This window comes from Acromyrmex echinatior, chromosome 11, assembly GCF_024713525.1.
Source record: "Acromyrmex echinatior isolate Ae372 chromosome 11, ASM2471352v2, whole genome shotgun sequence".
Lineage (NCBI taxonomy): Eukaryota > Metazoa > Arthropoda > Insecta > Hymenoptera > Formicidae > Acromyrmex > Acromyrmex echinatior.
In genome coordinates, this window is record NC_141862.1 from 2,595,538 (window position 1) to 2,616,055 (window position 20,518).

The 20,518-nt window shown below is 36.7% G+C and overlaps 1 protein-coding gene across 1 annotated transcript; it reads left to right on the top strand.

The window, feature by feature from the left end:
- Positions 1–1,001: 1,001 nt before the first annotated feature.
- LOC147908034 (myb/SANT-like DNA-binding domain-containing protein 3) lies at positions 1,002–12,041 on the top strand. Its single transcript, XM_087411184.1, is given in 2 exon segments — positions 1,002–10,525; positions 10,612–12,041. Coding segments are annotated over 2 exon segments (474 nt in total). The 5' UTR covers positions 1,002–10,170; the 3' UTR covers positions 10,731–12,041.
- The last annotated feature ends 8,477 nt before the right edge of the window (positions 12,042–20,518 follow it).

Genomic DNA, 20,518 nt, shown 5'->3' on the forward strand with positions numbered 1-20,518 from the left:
GCCTCTATAACTCTCGGTACGGAAATTCAGAAAAAAGAAAACGGTAACACGAAAACGGAGACAATAATGTCAAATAATGTCGCAGAAAAAGCGCAGGTGCGTCCGCCTCCTAAAATGTGGAAGAACTCAGGACGCGAGACTGCACTGTTTGGTCGGGCAATGCGGCCCTTGTGACGGACGGAAAACGTCACGTTACAATGTATATAAATGTAAAAAAAACCTACATAAAGTGTAAATTAAAATAATAATACATATAAAATTTAAAAAAGAAGCATAATATAAAATAATAATATATATAAAGAATTTAAAAAAAAACATAATATAAAATAATATTATAATACATATAAAAAATTATAAAAAAACATAATATAAAATATATAATACATAAAATTACAAAAATATCCCTCAATGCTCTCACGGTAACGTCGTAACGAGGCCTGTATGACGTATCATTTGTCACCGTATAGACTCAGAGCGATTCGGATATCGTGTATACATGTATAGTTTAGATCGTATACACGATTGTCGACTAGTCATTTCAATCTCTTCATACAAACAACGCACGTAATCGTTGAACGTATCGTTCGCGCTACGATGTTACTCTTTATACTTTTCGCCTTTTTAGTGTCCTTGCGGTCTACCTTCATCCGGGCACATCTTCGCTCTGAGTCCAACAAATTCGGTCATTAATATACCATTATTCTCGTCCTTCATCAGGCCAGGTACTTTTTTATTCGTGAGAGGCATACCATACACGTTATCCACCGGATAATCGCTCATGTCGAATCTAATGATATCGCGTTTCATCGCATCGTACATATCATCGCATTTTATGTGATAAATGAGACTGTCTGTGTCAATGTATTGAGAGTACAAATTAGTTCGGTCCGTTTTTTTGTGTTCAAAAGTGCATTTATTTCAAAACAAAATAAATGAACAGATTAATTAAAGTATTGTCCATCGCTGGCTACTACTTTTTTTTATCTCTCAGGAAATTTTCGAATTCCATCTCGAAAAAATGACTCGTCTTTGGAGGCGATCCAATTTTGGAGCCAATTTTCGATTTCTGCGAAAGAAGTGAACCGGTGACTTGCCAAATCGTGCTGCATCCTTCGGAATAACCAGTAATCAGAAGGAACAATGTCCGGAGAATATGGCGGGTGCGGTAAAACATCCCATTTGGGCGTTTCCAAATATTTTTTTATGACTTTTGCGACATGAGGCCGAGCGTTGTTATGAAGAAAAATAACTTTATCATGTCTTTGCTCCGGTCGTTTTTCTCGCAATGCACGGCTCAAACGAATCAATTGTAGTCGATACCGATCGCTTGTAATGGAATCGCCAGGTTTCAACAGCTCATAGTAAACAACACCCGTTTGGTCCCACCAGATACAAAGCATGATCTTCGAACCATGAATGTTCGGCTTTGGTGTTGATGTTGTGGAGGTCGATGGCAACGGTTGACCGGGCTTAGCGTAGTTTTTCTTCTTGGGGTTGTCACAAAATATCACTTTTCATCTCCAGTCACAATCCGATGCAAAAAATCTTTTCTTTGTTGTCTTTGAATCAGCTGTTCGCAAATGAAAAATCGCCTTTTAACGTCTCTCGGTTTCAGTTCATAAGGCACTCAATTTCCTTGTTTTTGAATTATTCCCACGGCTCTCAATCGTGCAGAAACGGCTTGTTGAATTACTCCTAATGATTCTGCAAGCTCCTCTTGCGTTTGACTCTGATTGTCTTCGAGTAATGCCTCTAATTCTTTGTCTTCGAATTTTTTTGGCTGTCCAGAGCGAGGCTTGTCTTCAACGTTGAAATCTCCATCCTTGATAAAACTGATCGAAACTATTCCCTACATGATTTATCAGTTGGAGCAGTGTCACCATAAACTTCGACAAGCAATCCTTTCGATGGGCTTCAGCTGCACTTTTCTTCCAATTAAACCAGAAAATTAGAACCTCCCACAAATGCTGCTTGGTTAACACAAAATTCGATATTTCAAACACAGTAAAAATCAAGGTTTTTGTATGAAATTCAAAGCAATATAAACTGAATATTATTAACAGATGTCTCTGAAAACGCCAAAATCAGCTGTCACTATGAACCATTCACAACAGCCGGAGCCATCTTTTGGAAAACGGACCGAACTAATTTGTACTCTCAATATATAATTTTGCATTTTTCGCGATACATCGATAACATATACTCGTAGTGAAATTCATACAAATGGACTTTTGATATATCTAATATGCACATACGCATGTAAATCGTTGAACTTAAATCTTGTTGAACTTTACCTCGAGTTTGCGCATTTCGACGGCGATTAAATTTTCCGCAAAGATGCTGTGGCTGTGAAAAATCGGTTTCGCGATCATTGCCTCCGCATCGTATCATCCGTCCCATTTTGTTATTAATTTTACATCGAGATTTTACATGCGTGATTGCGCACATTCTCCTCTATGGTCTTATCGAATACAGCGTCGTTCATTAGTTTATACAAATTTTTTTCGAAATCGTTTTTCGCGCGCGTACTAAATTGTGTATTGAGTTCAATGTAATCGCGGAGAAGATTGGGCGAATTGTAGCACCCGGTCAATCTTCGATACGCGAAAACTGTGACGAGTACATTGCTGTAGGTTGCAATAGTGGATGACGTAATGCTGCTTATCATATAACATCGTTAGAAGTTTATTTTCGCGCTTGTCGGGTTTATCATGCGTTGGGCAGAAAGATCAGTGTGTTGGTCCTGTAGATGCTGCGAATACTCGAGATCGACCTCGAGAATATAACCGGTAAGTGAATCCGGAGCGATCGCGTTCACGTTAAAGTTCGCAGCGCTTTCGACTCATCAAAATTCGGCGTATGACAAAGTTTGACATATTGCCCATCCGTACAGATTATGCATATCATAGTGCGACGACGGTTTTGATGGAACGAACACGTATACTTGTTATTAGCCTGCGCATATCTGCCGGAACATTGACTGAAACCGCCGTATATACTACGCTCGATGAACATAACTATCAATGTCCGTGAGCAATCACGAATCTTACGCGCGTATATTTCAGTATGGCGAAGCCACGTGAAATCTGGCAATGTATAATAATGACGCAACTATTGCGGAAATTTTCGAAAATGTCGGCTAATAACAAGACATCAGTTTTCAAATACAGATCACTATACTCGCCGAGCGTTCGGATGGAGAATTGCTGCCAGACGTTCGCAGCAGGAATAACTTGCTGAAGTTATTCCTGAAATCCACCGAAAAATCCATAGGCTGTGCGAAGAACAAATCGTTTCTTCTCAATTTGGCTTCATAAATGCACTTAGAACTCGGGAAACTTTGTTCAGCATCCACGTTCCACAAGTGCAGAGACATGAACTGCGATGTGTATGCTTGCTTCGTTGGTTATCAGAATGTTAGAAGATATTCGAGAAAGTCCAACACCTAAAGATGGTATTATAAAGAATAGGACTGAATAAGAAGGACGTGAGAGTGATCGTAAACCTGGATTCAAGAAGCCACTGTCAAGCTATAAGGAGAGAATATGAATCCGGTTAGAATCCTGAGGCATGTAAAACAGGGCCTGTCCCTTTTCCTTTTTAGCATTTACTCATATTTTGGGAGGCTATTGAGAACTCTGAGGCAGGAATTCTCCTCAATGGACAGAGACTCAATAACATCAGATACGCAGATGACATAGTTGTTTTCGCGGATAACCCAACGGATTTGCAAGACTTCATGGTACGAGTTACGCTGATCAGTCAGCAGTACGGTCTAGATATTAACGTGGACAAAACCAAACTAATGATTATCAATAAAGATTATATCCCATACGACTATCTTAACATCAATGGGAATCATATTGAGAGAGTCTACAAATACACATATCTGGTACCAACATCAATGACTAGTGAGATCACTCACAGGAGTCGGATAAAAAAGTCCAGAGCCGTCTTCAACGGAATGGGCAATGTCCTGAAGAACCACGATTTAAGTATGGATATCAAGGTTATATTCCCGAGATGCTACGTCTTCTCGATCCTTTGGAGTTGAGTTGTGGACTTTAATTGAGGCGATGGAGAGGAAGCTAGAAGCCTTTGAGTGACTCTATCGCAGAATGTTGTGAGTGTCCTGGACGCAAATGGAAACCAAAGTCGAGATCTTGCGTCGGATGGGCAAGGAGAAAGAGGTACTCAACACTGTCAAGTGCTGTAAGTTGCAATAACTAGGTCACGTTATGCGAAACAAGTCTAGATACCAACTACTGCAGTGCATTCTCCAGGGCAAGATCTATGGCAAAAGAGAACAGGAGATGGATATCCTGGTTAAAGAACTTGAGGATTTGATTCGGGAGATCGACTTCGAGATTATTCAGAACGGCGGCTAATAAAATGATGATAGCCCAGATGGTGGCTAACATCCGGACCGGATAGGCACAACAAGGAAAAGAACATACTTGAGTTCTATTTTTTTAAATTAAAAGTTACGTAATCTTGGAACGTTTAAAAATAATTTTATACAATTAATGCAACTTAAATGATTCATATCATTTTTGATAGTACATACTTCTTAGAATTTTTTAAACTTGGCGTCAGTTATTGATATCAAATCTTTTATACAAATGATATACGAGATCTGTTCAAAAATTATTGCGAATTTTGTGTTTTTTCAAAAATTATTTATTTATTCATGAATATCTATTTTGTCCCCTTCAAAGTAATCCTCATCAGATATTATACACTTGTGCTAACGTTTTTTCCAATCTTCGAAGCACTTCAAAAAATCATTTTTTGTGATCTTGTTCAGCTCCTCCTTCGATGCCGTCTTTATCTCCTCAATCGTAGTGTAACGTCGTCCTTTCATGGGCCTCTTCAGTTTCGGGAACAAGAAAAAGTCACAGGGGGCCAGATCTAGGGAATACGATGGCTGCGGCATCATTAGTGTGTTGTTTTTGGCCAAAAATTCGCGCACAAGCAACGATGTGTGAGCAGGGGCGTTATCATGTTGCAAAAGCCAATTTCGCGGCGATCCGTCTCATGCCCAAATCATTGGTAAAAATCGAATGGCATGAGCCAATCGATATGTTTAGATCCTCAGCAACTTCTCTAACGATGATTCGACGATTGGCCAATACTATTTTCTTCACTTCATCAATGTTTTCGTCTGTTGTTGACGTGCTCGGGCGTCCGGCACGCTCTTCGTCGTTCACATCTTTTCGGTCCTCTGAGAACATTTCGTACCACCGATAAACGTTGCTTCGGTCCAAGGTAGCTTCACCATATGCCACAGTCAACATTCGGAATGTGTCCGTGCACTTAATTTTGTTTTTCACACAAAATTTGATACAGATTCTTTGATCCATTTTTTGGAATAGGCAAAAATCGAAGACGAGCCAAAACACGTGCAAGCAAAGCAGCTGTCAAAAATTAACTGAACATTCAAAATGGCCGAACTTGTCGGCATAAATGAGAGACATGAGTACCAACATAACGCCACAAAAAAATCGAAAATTGAATATACGTAACCCGCGGAAATTCAAAATTCGCGATACTTTTTGAACAGATCTCGTACGTGTCACTTAGAAAATGCTATTTTTATGAAATTATAACTTAACTCTAATTTTTAATATCAAATTTTTTAAATAATATATGCTACTTAAATTTTTCAAATTAATTTGATACTACAGTTTTTTTCAAACAATTTTATTCATATTTGACATTCATTTTTACATATCACTTAAACTCTTTTTATGTACAAAATATGTGCGCTGCCCACATGTACATGTAGCTTTGTGTTTGGGCAGCGCACATATTTTTGATACTTTCTTCGTCAATTTTCTTTAAATAAGTAATTTTATATTTTATTGATATGTCACTTAAATTTTTATTTTTGCGATCAATAATTTTTTTCCAGCATTCTTTTTACTATACAAAATTCTTTGTTCACATCTATATTTGATGACTTATTCTTTTTTTTTTTAAAGAGTTACATATCTGTCACGTCCGCCGTCTTAAACATTGAACTCTCTATCAGTCGCGACTGATGGTCAGTTGAAATATTATATTACTATGACTTATTAAATTTACGTTAGTTTTAAGCTCTTTTTATTTAATTTTAATCGACTTGAAATACATTATGATTGTTCATTAGAACATTATACAATATATTGGAACATACTGAAGAAGGCCAAATATCGGCCGAAACATTTATGAATTTGTAATAACTTTAAATATATGAAATTACGACAAATAACTGGCATTTTGGCTATATGCTTTTTTTAAATTACAGTTTATAAACATATATTGCTTCTCACGTTTTCCTTGTTTCTCTACTGTTTCTTCCTTTTATTCTACCTCTGTGACCTTTTGTTCTATATCGCGCGTGCTGACAGCATTCGACGATATCGTTGCGCTCAACTCTGTTATAGATTTAAAACCTTTGCGTACAAATAATTCCGGAAAGTGTTCATACTAGAGAGACACAAGAAGTTGCAAAGAGGAAAGAGAAAAAGAGAGAAGGGGGAAAGGGAGAGAAGAGGAGAAAGATTGATTGATTGATTGAACTTTTATTTTAGTTCTAGGGTGTAAATACAAAATACCCTCTAAATTACTCTCTAAGAGTAAATACCAAATTGATTAATTAAATACGTAGAATTACAATGTAGTATAAACGCAATAGTATCAATAAGAGATAGTTATATCATAAAAAATAACATGACAAAACTAATGATAACAACATAAAATAAAGATAAAATAAAATAAAATAAAATAAAAAATAAAATAGAAATAATACAAAGAAATAAAGGAAAATAATAAAACAAAAATAAAAACAATGATAATGAATTAATACAAAGAGTAGTAAGAATAGCAAATAAAAGAAAAATAAAGAAATAAAAGAAAAGGTGAAGACAAAGATGCTGCTTGCCTAGGGCAAGCATACATACACTGCTATGATATTATGTTGCCAGTCTCCAGGCGGCTGAGGTGGCAAGAAAGTGCCCACCGGAAAGAAGAGGCTGACTCAGATTCTCTTATAACTTCAAGTAAAGAGTTCCAAAGCGAGGAAGCTGCGTAGACAAAAAAGTCCTGATAAGATAAAGTTCTGCAGATTGATACTGCAAAATCCAGAAGGAAGACTCGGAATGTATAAAGTCTCAAGCAGAAGTTCAGCTAGGTACGATGAAGTACCTGATCTAAGAGTAGAATAGACCAGGCAGTCAAGTAATCTTTTCTGCCATCTAAGGACAACCAGTCTAGTTTATTATAAAATAAACGTGGTCGTCCCTGCGCAAGTTAAAGATAAAACACATACACATGGATTCATCATCCGATTTATCCGCAGTCTCTGCTGGCAAGTGAGTAAAAACCGCTCAGCAATAGTCAAAGATCAGAAAAATCGAAGAGGACACAAGCCGAACGCGCAGCGAAATCGAGAGGTTGTGTCTATGACTTCAACGCCACAAGACCTCACTCATTCTGTGGGAAAGCCTCCTGACGTGCTCGAAGTCAGAGTGCTTCTAAAAGTAACGCCGTTCATAATTTGATTTGAAAGTACGATAAGAGTACCGTTAAGAGTCAATTCGATATCATTGTTCGCCTGGATGTCATTGACAAACCAGGCGCTGCCAAGCAGGATGGCTTTTGTTTTGTTGGCATTCAAAGTCAGGAGATTGCACGATGCCCACAGCGCGACAGCCAAGATATTCTCCCTGATCAAAGTTAAGGTCCTCTCCAGATCGACGGGGGGGGAAATGCAGGTCAATTTACAGGTCATTGGCATAGAGGACATGATTGCATGAGCGAATGCCTTAAATCATCTATGAAAATAGCGAACAGTAAAGGATCAAGCACTCAGCCCTGCGGCATTCCAGCTGAGATGGGCGTTCAGCTAAAGAGGCCATCAGGAACTCAAACAATTTGGGACCGATTGGACAGGTAGGATCTTAACTATTCGCGGACAGGATTAAATATTCTGAAGTAGATGAGCTAGCGTATTAGCAAACTGTGATTGACCGAATCGAAAACCTTAGAGAAATCGAACAAGATAAGTAAAGTTATCATTCTGCGATTAATAGCCTGCCGCACATCGCAGAATTTAATTAAAGCGATTAGTGTGCTATTGCCGCGCCGAAAGATGGAGGTAGGAGGTAAGTTAATCATGCTATATACTATGCGGTCAAAAATTTTTGAAAGAAAACAGAAGGAAAATTGGACGGAAGTAAGAAGGAGACGAAATTCTTGATTTTGAGAATAAGGATAATATAGGATGTTTTCTAGATGGAGAGAAGGGAGGAGAAATTAAAGGAATGATTGAATAGGTCGAGGATAACAGAAAAAGTGATGGAAAGGCTGTCAAAGATTAAGCGACAACTTAAGTCATCAGGTCTCGATGAATTAGATACGCAACTCCTGAGCGCAAAACTTAAGGTTTCTGAAGTGATATGAAGGAAATAGAATGTCGTCAGGATCAAGGGGATGAGGAAAGGGAAGGGTTAAGTCTGGAAAAACATGCGGAGGAATAAGTGAAAAACAGAGGAGAAGGAGAGAGAGGGAAAGAGATACAACAAGAGGTAAAGAACTGATGCAGGTCATTTAGTGGAATGGAAAGAGGCTAACAAACCTTCGGCTTGGATAGGCCCAGAGACTGAAGTTCAGACTAGAGTCGTGAGGGCGAGGTAGTTGAGTTCAATTTCCGCATCAGAGAATTACTTTTAGATGCATTAAGTAGTTGATTTACCTCATTATGCAGAGTGCGGAAAGCGATTAGATTAGCGAGGAACGGGTGAGCACGGAACACAAGTCTAGCTGCATCTCTTTCGTATGAGACATTTAATGGCTTGATTTAGCCAAGGAGCAGGAGATCTTTTTCGGAAAGTACGAATCGGACCATAAAGATTACGTGTTGCTTGTAGGTAATAAGTGAAGAAGTTGTCTTTGTCATCGAGGTCGAGAGTATTTGTAACGACAATCACGACCACTGAGGGAGGTCAGGAACACGTCCCGATTGAAAAACGAATAGTTGCGAATCGAGATCAAACGAGGGGGGAGATGAAGATTTTGATAATCTAAAGACATCTCGATAAGAGAATGAAAAAATAGAAAAGCGACTGCTGCTGATATGATTAATGGTTGATCACTGACAAAACAGTGGTCGATGCGAGTGTGAGATGTTGCAATGTGATGCGTGTCTGAGAAGAATACTATAAACAAGTAATCACAGAAATCGCGTAGAGATGTAGCATCGAACGACTGAGTGTTAAGGTCTATATTAAGGACTCCTATGATTACTACTGAAGAGTATGGGGAGAGGAGTCGCTCAGAATCCACCTGAATCATCGCAAGATGGTTGGAGGCCACTTTAGGAGGTCGATAGACGATGTCTAGAAGAAGAGGCTGCCCCTCCCCCTCATTGGTGATATTCATCAGCAGAGTGTTAGAATATCGCCGCAAAGAAGTCGTTACTAATGCATGCATGGTGCAGAAGACCATCCCTTACTGCACGCCGCGCCTCGGCAAGAACTTGTCGCGCGGAGAGAAAGAGGGGGGAGGGGAGTGTGTGGGGAATGAGAGAGAGAGGAAGCGGTCATTAATGCTCCCTGAGATAGTATCCTCTCAGGCGCTTCAATATATATGGTATATAAATGTAGCTTGTATTATTTGTATACAATAATTAACTAAGGATACTTTCTTTTTTACAATCATCGTTTCATCCTTGTAGGCAAACAACAAGGTAATAATGATTCACTGTGTTACACTGTGTCTGACCTAGTGAGAAATGACAATGGAATCGACATCGAATCGATATCTTCAACGTTCAAGTCATCAAATTGACGTCGAATCGACATCGATTGTCATGTTTCTCACTAGGAGTTGTATCCTTGCTGAAAAGCATCCATTGATGTCCGACGCAGTCCGACATGATCAAACTTAAGATCGAATTGAGTTTCGCAGTATCGTTCTTTGTCTCTCTAAGGCTCGTTTCTACCAACTTTGGTTTTAACTACGATTTAATAAAACTTCGGTTAAGATTAACTGTTAGTTTAATATTGATTGGTTTCTACGAACATCTAGAATGTTTAGCTAAACTTATAACTTGTGCAACATAACTTTAGGAAACTTGGAATATTAAATACCGATTGGTTCAATGTTTGTTCTAATGGAACGTGACAGATGGCCGCAAACTTTAAAATTTATATTTTCTATTATTATCTCTGTAGTATTGTAAACAATATAATGAGTGAAGAAAAGAAATCCCAACGTAAACATGCTCAAAATTTCTCTGAAGCAGAGAAAATAATATTAATAAGTTTAATACAGCAATATAAAGACGTTCTTGAAAATAAGAAATCTGATACGATAACCTCAAAAGATAAAGATAAATGTTGGAAAGTTATAGAACAATCATTTAATAGTAGGTCTTCTGGCAAATGTCGAAGGTCTGAAGTTTTGAGAAGTTGTTGGGAAAATTTGAAAAAGAAGACAAGAAAATTTTTTGCTGATTAAAGGATACAGCTGTATAAAACAGGTAAATATTTTTAAATTAATAATTTGCAAAAATATTTTAAAATATTTTAAAATAATGTGTATGCAATCCTATATTCTAATTTTTAAGTGGAGGATTTTATGAATCAAAATTGGATGTGCTTCTAGAATATGTACGAGAAATTATTAAACCTTCAGTTGATGGTATAACTAACAATTTTGACTGTGATAATATACACAACAGATAAAATATATTATTGAGTGGATGTCATCATAGAAAAAGATATAATAATATATCTATGTATGTATCAAATATGTACTTCTATTTTTTTTAGACAATATAAATTCGTGCAATAAGCTTTTTACAATTCAAATACAAATTTACATGAGGCAACAAATCACAAATACTATAATAGAATTGCTTGATGAAAGTGACAATGGAACAGAAAGCATGAAGATATATTAAATGTAAGTATTAAGGCATATTACATTAACTATTAAAGAATTATCTTGCAGAAGAAGCAGAAAGTTACTAAAAGCCTATAATAACTAATTGAACGATTTCAGTTTTTTAAATAGTACTTTATAATCCAAACACGCACGCAAGTGTAATAATATATTAAATGTATTAATTTATAGTTCTTGAAAAAGCAAAGTGCGGCTAGTATGGAAAAAGAGTCATCTAACATTAAATATACATACAGCAATGAACTATGATAAAGAAATATAAAAAATAAGAGCATAAAAAACCACAGCACAAGTTATAGTTTGTGATATTTAATTATTATTACATTAATTAAAACATTAAACGTTTCGGCCACAATCTGGCCATCTTCAGTAATTCAATAATATTCTTAAATTATCTTATTTTCGAAATACCAACAAAATAACAACACATAATGTTACGACAAAATTCTAATTGTGTAAAAGAAATACTTGAGATTCATCGTTTGGTTTTTTTGCTGTAAAACAGAATCTGGAAATTCTTGTTCTACACTTTTCTTGATATGACAACTGGCGTTGTAACATTACTGTATGAAGCATCTTTACATATAAAAGAACATGTTTTATTTAATTACAACTCTCGACTGTTGAATTTAATGTCAACTAGATGTAACTCTGCGTTTTAAGAATATTATTGAATTACTGAAGATGGCCAGATTATGACCGAAACGTTTAATGTTTTAATTAATGTAATAATAATTAAATATCACAAACTATAACTTGTGTTGTGGTTTTTTATGCTCTTATTTTTTATATGTTTTAATATTAGAACCACGTTAGTTTTCAAGATATATTATGATAAAGAAAATGATATTAATAAAAGTCAAAGTGATTTAGAGTTAAGCACAAATAACTTACATGTAAGTTGAATAAAATTTTATTTTCGTTTCACATATTTCTTTTTATTGTACGTAAATGTTATGTTGCAGTGCATGGATAACAAGAATTCAAACGAAAAGGGCAAAATGCAGAAATCAAAGAGATAGAATATTGATAAAATGTTCGCAATAGGAATACTAACGAGCAATAGAAATAGACCACTTCAAAAAAGAAAACTTTATGACAGTTTAGGTAATAATAAGGATCGTAAACAGTATAAGAGACAAGAGTCTATTTTCTTCGAAAATATCACAATATATTAGGGGATTCAAAAATTGAGCTTGTGCAATTTATAGTAGATTTAAAAACGAAAAGTGAAATTGAAATAAAAATATTAAAAACGCAATTTAGAGAAGAAGAGATTGGAAATACAAATATTGGAGAAAGAGTTAGAGTTAAAAGAAAACATGTTGTAAAGCAAGCAGCAAAAGTTACATTTTAATGTTTAATTTCTATTTTAAGTTTTTTCACATAAAAGACTGAGATTAATGCACTTCATATATCTACTTTATAACAATTTGAAATCATTAAAAAAGTATTTACTTAATTTTGTTTGCAGACTACAGTAGGATTTCAAAATATTAATTTATAATTTTTTCTATAAAATACAGAGTTTTTCTTAAAAACATGTTCTGCCAATATTTTCAAATATTTTAAGAAAAATAAGAAAAGAAATATATTCAACGTTATTCTAATAATTACATATTTTATTTTAAAAAATAAAATATTTCTGGAAAAATGTTCCTGTTTTTGTGTATTAAAATATTATGTTCTGTTAAACAATAAATGTTTAAAAATATTATATATGTTACTGTTATGTATAATATAATATTTAAAAATGAGAAGAATACAAACACAGCTGGTGGAAAAAAAATGAAAAATATGGATAAAATGTACTCTACTACATGCAGCCCCGTATATTGCCCAGTGAGCACTTTGTACAATTGGGAGTTGTGATCGTTTGAATAAACATTGTCTGGTGAATTATACATAAAAATATATTGTCTTCTTATTTATCTTTAATCCCATAGCCTTCCGATTCTTCCAATAAGAAATCTGAGATCTCTCTTATCCTATCTTTCAAAGATATTAAAATTCTTGTCCAACAATATATCAGATTTTCTTGTTTATTTTATTTATATAAACACAACAAAATGTATATTTGTTAAATATATATTTTATAACAAACTAAATTATATAATGTAGTTCGTAGCTTTTTATTTAATTCTCTTCTTTCGCATACGTACACATAAATATACACATACGAACATTTATCTATTAATCTCATTATTTATTTAGAATTTTATTTCCAATATCTTTCCGGAAATTACAAATTTGGCATTTGATTATAATAAGCTGAAAAAATAAATATATTTCTTATATATAACATTGAATAATTTATATATGTGGCGACATGATAGGCATTATTCTGTATAAATGGTACCGCATCCCTAGTGCTAGAATTGGAAACCTTCTTTTCCAGATTCCGAACAAACATTCTATTTTATTTCGTGTATGAATATGCGACTCGTTGTAAAGTTGTTCTACAGCAATTTGCCGATTCAGCAACAGAGTTACAAGATGCTTTGAAGGATAAGCAGAGTCTCTTAATAAACCATTGCTGTATGCTCCATTTTCAAAGTTTGCTCGCAAGCGACTATTATTAAAAATAGTGCTATCGTGTACTGATCCTTGCCAACGAGCAACTACATTCATTATCTCTAAATTGCTATTACATACTGTTTGAATATTTAAAGAAAAATAACCTTTTCTGTTGCGGAATAGTTCAGCATTTTTCTCACCTACAATAAAATATAAATATAATTAATAATAACTTACCAAATCTCTTGATAATAACTTACCAAAAGATTGGACACATACATGTGTACAATCTATACAGACAATGACCCTTGGAAAGCGAACAATATTATAAAAATCTAATTGTTCTTTTCTTATTTCTTATTCGGTTAGGAACTTGATATAATGGGCCTGGCAATAGCTGTACTGACTCTATGAATTACATAATGCGCGGATGTTGTGCTTATATCAGAAAAATCACCCATTATTATAAAGAATGATCCAGTAGCATACATGCGAAGTGTTAATAATAATTGTTCTACAGGAGATATGGCATTATTCCTAAAAAAATATTGTGTATTCTCGTTTTCTTAACATTTTTGCTTGACAATTTAGTTACTATAATACATGGGCTGAAAAGTCCCGGGATTTTTCAATAGGTGGTGCCACTAGAAAATGAACATGATTCATTTCGAGAGATTCATCTGTCACTAGTTTATGTACGTTCTTGAAAGCGATAGTCAAATTGAACCAATTACGATTCGAATTGGTTGCTCACCCACCGTATTCTCCAGACTTGGCCCCCAGCAACTATTATCTGTTGCCAAACTTCAAGCGGTGGCTTCAGGGAAAGAGATTTATATCGAATGAGGAAGTCATCGCCGAGGCGTATTTCGAAGGCTTGGACGTTTCGTACTACAGAAAGGAAATCGAAATGTTGGAAAATCGCTATACCAAGTGTATCGCCCTCGAAGGCAACTATGTTGAGGAATAAATATAACTTTGCACAAAAAACGCTTGTTTTCATTAAAAATCCCGGGACTTTTCAGCCCACGTAGTATACAATAATTTAAATTTACCGGTTAGTAACAAATTCTAATTCTTGTCTTATTTCTTTTAAAATTAATAATACTGTTTATTTGTTTAATTGAAATCGCATTTTAAATCCTATATCATGTAATTCTTCAAAGTAATTTATATTATACATTGTTTAAATTTTCTCCTTCTTCGGAATTGTTCTTCATCATCATCGGAGGATGACAGTACAAGATTTAATAAATTTGCCATATCTGAATGTATAGGTTAAGAATTATTTTCTTGTATCAGAATAGGCTAGTTACATTTTTAATCGACAGTTAAAGAGCCTAAACGGCCAAAATCGATAACCGCTTAAATTAAAGTTCAGTTTACATAAGTTTAAACTTGAACAAATTGTAGTTGAAATCAATATTTTGCTAAATTTCGGTTAATCAAATATATATATATATATATAACTAGAGATTAACTTTTTAAACTGCATTGGTAGAAACGTGAGTAAGTCATAGACGGGAAGCACTCTATGGACACTGCGTTACACAGTGTTGCCTGTGTATCATTGGAAGACCCTAAGGAAATTATTTAAATAAGAATGAATATATGTACAATATATTGACATAATTGAATAATGAAAAGGAATTAGAATAGGGGAGTAAAATACAATAAATTGTTAGTTAATAGTTAATTAATAGGATAGTTAGGATGATACATATCATAAAAACATATGAAATATAAGAATTTTCTATTAAGTTTAAGCATAATAACTCGAAAAGTAATTAAATAAATAACTTTATTATAATGTTTAGAAAGACTTTTGACGCCAGCTATTAGATTCTGGCATTAAAAATAATGCGTTCCATTTAAAAAAATTGATTTGATCTGACTTTGATGCCACCCTAGATCAAACTCATAACATCTGTAAATAGATCTTTTAATACCTTATAACTTTTGTCCGAAACATTTCTTTTAAAAACATCATCATTCCGCAAGTAAATCTAGGATCTTGACCTTTTTTGAACATCCTGTATAACCATTTTTGAACGAGCTGTGGCTCATTTCATTTGGCATAATTCTAGTTATTTCTAGTTATTTTCTTGTAAATATCCCTTTATCAACAATTATTTGTTAATCATATTCAAACTAATAATAAACATTAAAAAATTGTTTTCAGCCAAACAATGAGTATTTGATGACAATCAGTCTACGACAAACTACCGCAAAAAGTAATCTCATTGCTTACGCAAATAAACAACGAGAACTTTTCATTGATAACCTTGTCACGAAGCATTGGAATTATAATCTAGAGATTTGTGCTACATTTGAAATGATGAAGGAACGTGTGTTAAACATTCCTCAGACTACAAAAGAATTAATAGAATTAGGTGAGTTTATCGATCTGTTACTTCAAGTATAATTATTTTCACTGTAATTATATATGATTTACTAGCCGGAACCAAGTTCGAGAAAGTGTGAGATATCAAATCGTTTTACAAAGAAATATATTTATTAATATCACAATCGACAATGTTGATTTCTACTGTCAACAATTAATGCAATTGGAGCAGTCCAGTCAGAAAAAGCGGTCAGAATTGATCAATAGAAAAGGCGTTGTGTTATGACAACGCTAGGCCACACGTCTTTGACTCAATAAAAATTGAGAGAGCTTGGCTAGTGTTTTAATGCATTCATTGTATAGTCCTGAACTTGCACTATCCGATTACCATTTATTTTTGTCTTTGCATTCCCTTAAAGGAATAAACTTGACTTCAAAAGAGGCTTGTGAAAATCATTTATCTCGATTTTGTACCGAGAAATCACAAAAGTGCTACACCGGTGGAATAATGGTTCTATCCGAAAAATAGCAAAAGATCATTAATCAAAACGGCATATGTTTGGTTTAATAAAAGGTTTGGAAACATATGTATAATACATTTTAAAAAATATGTTAATTATGCTTTAACTTGTAAAAAAATTTTTTCCCTAATCCAATATTTTTCAAGAAAAAAGGAAAATTTCGAATTTCCATTTAATGTAAAACTTAACTCAAATCAACATTTGATATTATCATTATAACAATACGCCCTTACTCGTCACAAATTGCGGGCCGATCATCTGCTCAGCATATACGGCGTCTTGTGTAACCCGGCTTGTCTAAGCGTACGTATAATGTGTGCGAAGCGTGATTATAACCAATAGAAGTTCTCTCTCTACTGTATATCCCCAACCGGTAAATGTACAGCGAGGTATACAGTAGAGGGGCAACTACTGGTTATAATTACGCATTGCACGCATTATACGTACGCTTACGCGTTGAGTTATTTATGCAAAGCACTATGCATGCTGATCGGATGGTCGGCTCACAATTTGTGACGTGGAAGGGCGTATTGTCATAACGATAATACCAAATATTTTGAATTAAGTTTTACATTGAATGAAAATTTGAAATTTTCCTTTTTTTCTTGAAAAACATTGGGTTAGGGAAAAAGTTTTTTTTACAAGTTAAAGCATAATTGTAACATATTTTTTAAATTGTTTACAAACCTTTTATTAAACCAAACATGTGCTGTTTTGATTGATGATCTTTTGTTATTTTTCGAGTAGAGCTATTATTCCACCGGTGTAGCACTTCTGTGATTTCTCGGTACAAAATCGAAATATATGATTTTCGCAGGCCTCTTTTGAAGTCAAATTTACTCCGTTAAAAGAATTCTGCAAAAACAGAGAAATAAATGGTAATCAGACAGTGCAAGGGCGGACTATAAGGTGAATCCATCAAAACTTCTCAGCCAAACTCTCTCAATTTTTGTTGAGTCAAAGACATGTGGCCTAGCGTTGTCATAAGATAACGCCTTTTCTATTGATCAATTCTGGCCACTTTTCCTGAATGGACTGTTCCAATTAGTTGTTGACAGTAGAAATCGGAATCAATTGAGTTATCAAGGCCTGTTAACCTGATCTCGACCGTCTTAGACAGCCAAGATACTTCGTCCCTGGAAGCGAAGATCTCTCGGAGTTTGATTATCAACTTATCGACTTTCGCTCCGTTATCCTTCCCGTGAACTTCCCAGATGATGATCCTTCTGGGTCTGAGGACATCATCGATGTCCAACTCAGCGAGGCTGATTCTCGACCTCGCAAACCACACCACGTTCGCGTATGCCTTGGAATTCGCGCACGTCACCGAGACGTCCGGACCTTTAGGGGGGGAGGCGTATTGCTGGCTTTCGGGTTGGCGGGGGGCACTTTTCCATTGGTTCATCTTGCCCTTGGTCGCGTCGCCCCTGGTTCTCGCGAGGTCGACCCGAGATTTTTTTTATTTCCCCCTTCTCCTTAGGACCGTCTTTAGATTCGGCGCCTCCTCCTCCCACCAGTCGGGTGCGGGACGGGTCGCTTTGTTTGGCAGCCAATCCCTTAGGCTGCTCTTTCCTAGGCAGCGGAAGACAGTCCCATTTGCTGGAGACGGGGAGGAGCCGTTCGAGGACGCCCCGGATCCGATAGTCGTCATCCCCCCACCTACCTTCCCCCTCTTCTTAGAGGATTTGCCAGCAGATGCACCGTTTCCGACAGGGGGTTCAGTTGTTTTTTCCCCTGCAATGGCGACCTGTAAAAGAGGTGCCGGAGCTGCTCCTCTGTTGGCCTCACGGGAGCGGGGGATCCTCCGCTCTTCAGAGGGGCCCTCCCTCTGGGCGGATTTCCCTCGCGTTTTTTTATCCCTCTTGGCCCTGGCCACGGCTATGAACATCCCTGCATGAGTAGGGTTCTTGGCCGGCCTTCCCCTCAACCTCTTTGATGTTTCCTTCTCAGAAATCGAAGAGTGGATCAACAAAGAAGCCGATCTCTTATGACTTTTCCCAGTGTTTTCGACGACAGACTCCATCGAGACTAATGAATGGGTTCTCGACAGAGCCTCGTCTCTGCCACCGGTGCTAACCTTGGCGGCCTGGAGACTATCTCCACGCTCGCTATGATCTTGCTGCAAGCAAGGCTAGAGCGCGTCTTACATGGGGTTTCCATACCCACTCCTTCACTGTGCTGAGCGATTACCCTTCTCATCGCCCTTAGAAGGGGCGATTTCTGTCCATGGTTGTTATTGTTGTGTTGAATCTGTTATTTTTTGTTATCCCCTTCCCCGCGACGGCTCCGCTGACTGAGCGTGCCCTCATCTTCCCAGACACATAATCTAGGGAGGGCCCCGAGTTCCCCTGGGGGGTCAGCAACGGCGCGGACAAACCCGGAATGGGATATTGGGTGCACTGCTCTCAGTCCCTTACTCATCACAGGCGAGACAAGCCTCACTCCCGCGACTTTTGGGAGTTCCCCGCCTCCGATTACGAGGATACCGTCGCGGGTGGTATCATCCAGGGGGCCCCACGGATAGGTCGAGTCACGGAAGCGGCGTCCTTCTAGACCCTAGCCACCATGGCAACTAGCATAAATCCCGCCGCCCGGTGTCTCGTTTCGGAAGGGACGCCGTCGCGGAAACACCGGGCTGAAACTTCTATACGCCTTCGACCCTGACCTCGGAATATGTCCATGCGGCCCGGGGGCAGAGACCGCATACGTTCGAGCGGCCACGCGGCCTCTCCTCCGAGAAAGACGAGGACCCCGCGGAAAAGGCCTTCTGCGCGACTCCTCGTGCTCCCCTCCGGACAGAATCCGCACCTCCCTAGAACGAAAGTCTCCAATGCAATGAGCTTTAAAAGCTCTTGGGGACTCTCCCTTCCATGGCGTGAGTCCGCTCGCACTCAACGGATGACTCGCCTGCGGAATCACCCGCGTTGACGCTTCCGGGTGCTGCAAGGAAGCCGCCCCATCTCCCCTAGGGATACACCCGGTGGGAGTCGAACCATCACGCACAGGTAGGGAGCTATGCTCCCCCTAACGGAGCCGTGCCACCGACGATTGAAGTCAGGGTCGTCAATCTCCATCAGCACATTGGGGACCTGTTCTAACAAGGACGAGCTCCCCAGGAATTCCCCCCCCCCCCCCGAAGAAAAAGAGACCCCCTTGGTACTAGACCCGATGTACAGACTCCTCCTATTTAACGGAGGAGTCCATACAGACTGCTCTTAGATCCTCCCCCCCCTAGCCGCAAAAGCAACTCAAGAAGGAGTCTCCTCATCATGATAAGGTGATAGCCCACGAAGAGGAATGTATATCCAGCCTTACGCAAGTGCTCCCAACAAAATGATTTTATGATGAATGGTTTTATGTTTATTGATTATCCTTAGCTACGTCATAGCTGTTCGCATGACCATTTTTTTTCAATTTTTTGGAAGATTTCATCGACATTTTCCACAATAGGCTAATCAGAATGATGTGCGTCTTTGACATCGAAATTTTCATCTCAATTGACGAATTCGTTGCTGTTTGTTTAGTTAGAGCATTCTCTTCATAAACAGGATAAATTTTTTTTGCGACTTGCACAGAGTTCTTCTCCTTTTTATAATAAAAAAGTAAAATGTATCTGAAATGTTCATGATTTTCTCAAATTTTCGAATTTGATTAAATTGTCAGTATTATTCAAATCTATGATCATCAATCTATTTCAAAATATCAATTTCAAAATATCAAAATATCAAAATTTAAAAATATCAATTAAATAACATCCTTCCAATGATATATAACCTAATACGTCATACAATATGTAAAAAATCGATTAGATTTCATCTGTCGGTTACATTTAAAAAAAAACTTGAATCAATATAACAAAAGGAACAATTGTGTGATGCATCCTATGAGTCATACTCATTTAAAATTACCTTATTTGAGCATGTGTTTAATGCGCTAAGCTTGTGTATAATTACATTGTGCCGAATATTAAAATCTAATCTAAATTAAGATATAGGGTAAATAGGTAATCCAACAAGAGCATGTAATTTCAGGGCTCATAGCCTTTCAATATTAAATGAAGATCTGAGTTTGTATCCCATTTTGAATTTAGTTGGCACATTTACGTAAACAATAACTTTTAAGTTATTTTTTAAATTTAGTCACAATTTCAATTATTTAAAAAATCGGGAAATTGTTCATTGTGTAC